Raw genomic sequence first — 1,419 nt, 5'->3', positions numbered from 1 at the left:
TGGTGAAACTTTTGAGTTATTGAAAGAAAGCACCTCATTTTGTGAAATTATTGGTTCTTATTTGCCATACCAAAATGACAACAACAAAAATTTGATCCTCTGTGGCAAGTTGACTGATACTCCTAGCTTATGGAAATTGGAAATTGGTATCCTCTAATAATTTCTTCAAAAATTCGAACTTGCTATATGAGCAAGCCATGAGACATGTTATTACAAGTAAGTTTTTGATTGTTGTAACTGTCAATCCGGAGAGCCATTCAATAAAAGCGATGATTTCTTTTGATGGTTTAAACTTTGCAGATGCCGGCCTTCCTCCTGACATTAAAGTAGGGAAGTTTCCCGATGTCCTCACTGTGTTGGATTCCAAGTTGGATGCCATATTTATTCATGTGTCATACATCGATCTTCCTACAAATCCTCTCTTGAAGTCCGGTTTAAATGGAACTAACTTCGTTACTTCGCTTGAGAATGTTGCCAATTACGGTGGCCAGGGTTTCTTCCACAGAATGGAAGGATTAGACGGTGTCATCATCTGTCAAGCGGGTGATGGGAAGACGCGTATCACTCACAACGATGGAGGCGAATGGAATTTTTTGAATCCCCCAACTGTTGACTCGGATGGTGAAAAGTATGAGTGTTCTAGCCAGGGGTTATCTAAATGCTCTTTGAACCTAGCTATTCAACTGGAACTGCGTAGCTCTGATTCGGTCTCGTCTTTGCCCGATACCTATATTAGTATGGGGACGGTTGGAGAGGATTTCCGTAGCACTCACGATACATTTATTTCTAAAAACGGTGGTTCCACTTGGGAAGAAGTGATGAAAGGTGAGACTAAGTGGGCATACGGGGATAGTGGCACTATTATCGTGATGGTCAGTGCCCCTGGTGCCACCCATACTATAAGCTATTCTTTGGATCAAGGAAGAACTTGGAATTATTACCAGTTTTGCAATGACAAAGATCTTGAGGGTTTTCGCTACGGAGTTAGAGTTCGTGACTTGAAAACATCCGGCAAATCCAAAAAGTTCTTCATTCATGCAGAGATGAGGCCCCTTCTGGGTCCTATAGTTACATACGTGTTCTCGATCGATTTCAGTGATATTTATAAGAGGCAATGTGAATTGGACCTTGACAATTCTGACTCGAGTGATTTCGAATATTGGGCCCCCGCCAATCCTCATCTGCAAGAAAATTGCATCCTAGGACGTGAAACCAGATACTTGAGTCGAAAAAGTGTCGATTGTTACATTGGAAGTGCACCATTGGCTGAATTCTCCAAAGTGATCCGAAATTGTACCTGTTCAAGAAGCGATTTCGAGTGCGACTTCAATTATTTCAAAGACAATGATGGGACTTGCAAATTGGTAGAGGGACTGTCACCTATAAATCGTCTTGATGATTATTGTAATAAGAAGAATG

At 41.2% G+C, this 1,419-nt stretch overlaps 1 protein-coding gene across 1 annotated transcript in view; it reads left to right on the top strand.

The window, feature by feature from the left end:
* Positions 1-197: 197 nt before the first annotated feature.
* The window catches only part of CANTADRAFT_3891 (Oligoxyloglucan reducing end-specific cellobiohydrolase), a gene marked incomplete at both ends in the record, with an annotated part of 1,776 nt that continues 554 nt past the window's right edge, over positions 198-1,419 (top strand). Inside the window, one exon of the mRNA XM_020208776.1 lies at positions 198-1,293. Within this exon, the coding sequence (XP_020066949.1) occupies positions 198-1,293 (1,096 nt within the window). The remainder of the gene's footprint in view (positions 1,294-1,419) is intronic.

The sequence above is a fragment of the Suhomyces tanzawaensis genome, assembly GCF_001661415.1.
Source record: "Suhomyces tanzawaensis NRRL Y-17324 unplaced genomic scaffold CANTAscaffold_1, whole genome shotgun sequence".
Taxonomy (NCBI): domain Eukaryota; kingdom Fungi; phylum Ascomycota; class Pichiomycetes; order Serinales; family Debaryomycetaceae; genus Suhomyces; species Suhomyces tanzawaensis.
Note: the sequence above shows the minus strand (reverse complement) of the source record. Positions and strands in the feature narration are given on the sequence as shown.